General features: G+C 35.1%; 1 protein-coding gene across 1 annotated transcript; it reads right to left on the minus strand.

Moving 5' to 3' along the window:
* Positions 1 to 294: 294 nt before the first annotated feature.
* LOC131066444 (WUSCHEL-related homeobox 4-like) lies at positions 295 to 1,748 on the minus strand. Its single transcript, XM_058001199.2, has 3 exons — positions 1,589 to 1,748; positions 796 to 1,070; positions 295 to 585 (listed from the first exon to the last, which is right to left on the minus strand). Exons 1-3 carry the CDS (start codon positions 1,746 to 1,748, stop codon positions 295 to 297), a joined length of 726 nt encoding a protein of 241 aa, XP_057857182.2.
* Between the last annotated feature and the right edge of the window lie 363 nt (positions 1,749 to 2,111).

The raw sequence follows: 2,111 nt of genomic DNA on the forward strand, positions 1-2,111 counted from the left end.
GAGGCAAATTTTAATTGGAGGATAGAGAGCAATTCAGATGATGCATTTTTATCTTGCCCATTTTTTATTTTAAAGCAATTGAGTAAACTAGCTTGTATTCTATTTCCCAAGAAATCTAAGTCAACAACTTATATATGTGTGGAACTTCTACCACGAGATATATATAAGTTAATTACAAGGTGTTTACTCTGAATGCAGAACAAGCCATCAAGGAGATAGAACAATGGCAAAAGGAATCTTACATGAGTACCACCTTTACACCTCTATCAGAATCTATGAACAGTTAGTTCTAGATTACAATGGAGCTTTATTTCCATCGAATAGTCGTCCACATTTTTCACTTTTATTGTCTCTATCTCCATAAGTTGGGTGAAGAGGAAAGAGTTGCAGAGTTTGTAAGGCAACGGCTTCATGGCGTCCTTTGGTGACTATAATTTCATCTGGGCCTTCTCCCATATTGTCATTATTATTTATCCAAACTGTTCTATCCAATCTTATTTGTTCAAATTTTAATCTCTTCCTTGGGAGTTGTTCACTCTCGTTTACTTCTTCAACTGCACACTCCTTATCCAACCCTGCTGATTCCTACACAAATAGAAGGGCAAAGCTGTGATTAGGATAGTTGTTGCTTCCTTCAGGAACCTCCTTCAGGAAAACATGTTGAAAACACACGTTTTTTTATAGATTTCAAGATACACTGTATAATGAATCAATTATCTTATGACCCTTCTATATTAATACCCTATTGTAAGGACAGTCTTACAAGAAATAGTCTATTCTTAGCAGTATAATCACCTTTTCTCCAGTGATGGCATTTGATGACGAGGAAGACATCTTTATTGTTAAAGGTGCAGCCTTATGGTCTGGATTTCTTTTTCTCTTCTGCCTGTCGCTCCACTTATGATTTTGAAACCAGTAAAACACATTCTTGCCTTGTATATCTCCATATGCCCGGAGATATAAGGTAATCTGGTCTATCTGGTCTGAACTTGGACTCTGAATTCCTCTGTTGTAGACATCTTCTAGTATAGCAAGTTGTTCTACTGTTGGCTTCCATCTTCTATTGCTTGCTGTCAAAAGTAAAAAAGTTGCTTCTTACACGTTAAAAACCATATATACTATCATAAACAAATAAAAAAAGAAATTCTGATTGCAAAATCAAGAACTCATTCGGACCAGTTTATTTTAGGGTTTTTTCTTGGAGTTAACTATTCCATCATAACACCATACCAACTGCATGATAAACTGATAGATGGGTTTGGCTGGAAATGAGAATACAGAAAAAATCTGAAATAAACTTTGGCAACATTCTCAACACAAAAAAAATGAAAACCAGCCAATGAAACAATAACCAAGCAATGTTTAAAAGATTTTTTCTGGTTCCGTTATGTATGTTTTGTATTGACGTATGTATCTATCAGATCATATTCAGGGATTCATCGCAGAAAAAAAAAGAATGATGAATTGCAGATTGTAATATCGATACAAAAACACACACAACTGATTTTTGAAATAATCTTTTAACTACGATATATAAACTATAGAAAACTCATGCGAACAATAACTGAGCAATGGTTTCAAAACTTACTCATATTTGGAGATTTGCTTGTGATATCTTCATCAGAAGACTTATCAGAATTGGCATGATTTGGAGGAGTTATTATAGATGTGGATGGGAAATTGCAGGGAAGGAGCTTGCTAAGGCTCCTAAACGATGTAAATCTTCTGAATTCCTCAAGATTACCCATATCCAAATGCTTAGAATGGCATGCGCAGAAGAATCCTTTGACAAGTCCTTATTCCCACTTAGAAGAAAGCTGTAGCATATATCTCACATCATTCAATTAAAAAATGGAGGACACCAAAAATTCTGAGCACCTAATATTTACCTGTATGCCAAACAGAACACAACAAAATACATCGTGGCTGGCGTGGCCTTCGGAGCAGTTGATGGGTCTGTTGATGCCAAACATTACAAAACTGGAGATGGGCCAAATTACTTTGTAAACATCGTTCAATGACAAGAACAAAGTGTACAATTGTAGATATAGAGATGATGAATGATAGGCTAATTGCTTTTTAAACCAATATGCATTTGTTTTTTTCTGTAA

The sequence above is a fragment of the Cryptomeria japonica genome, chromosome 11, assembly GCF_030272615.1.
Source record: "Cryptomeria japonica chromosome 11, Sugi_1.0, whole genome shotgun sequence".
In the NCBI taxonomy this organism is placed as follows: Eukaryota; Viridiplantae; Streptophyta; class Pinopsida; order Cupressales; family Cupressaceae; genus Cryptomeria; species Cryptomeria japonica.

Coding starts and splice junctions, on each gene's coding strand:
- LOC131066444 (XM_058001199.2), bottom strand. CDS start 1,748: ATGGGTAATCTTGAGGAATTCAGAAGATTTACATCGTTTAGGAGCCTT. Junction 1,071..1,588: donor AAGCAAATCTCCAAATATGA/GTAAGTTTTGAA, acceptor TACTTTTGACAG/CAAGCAATAGAAGATGGAAG. Junction 586..795: donor ATGCCATCACTGGAGAAAAG/GTGATTATACTG, acceptor CTATTTGTGTAG/GAATCAGCAGGGTTGGATAA.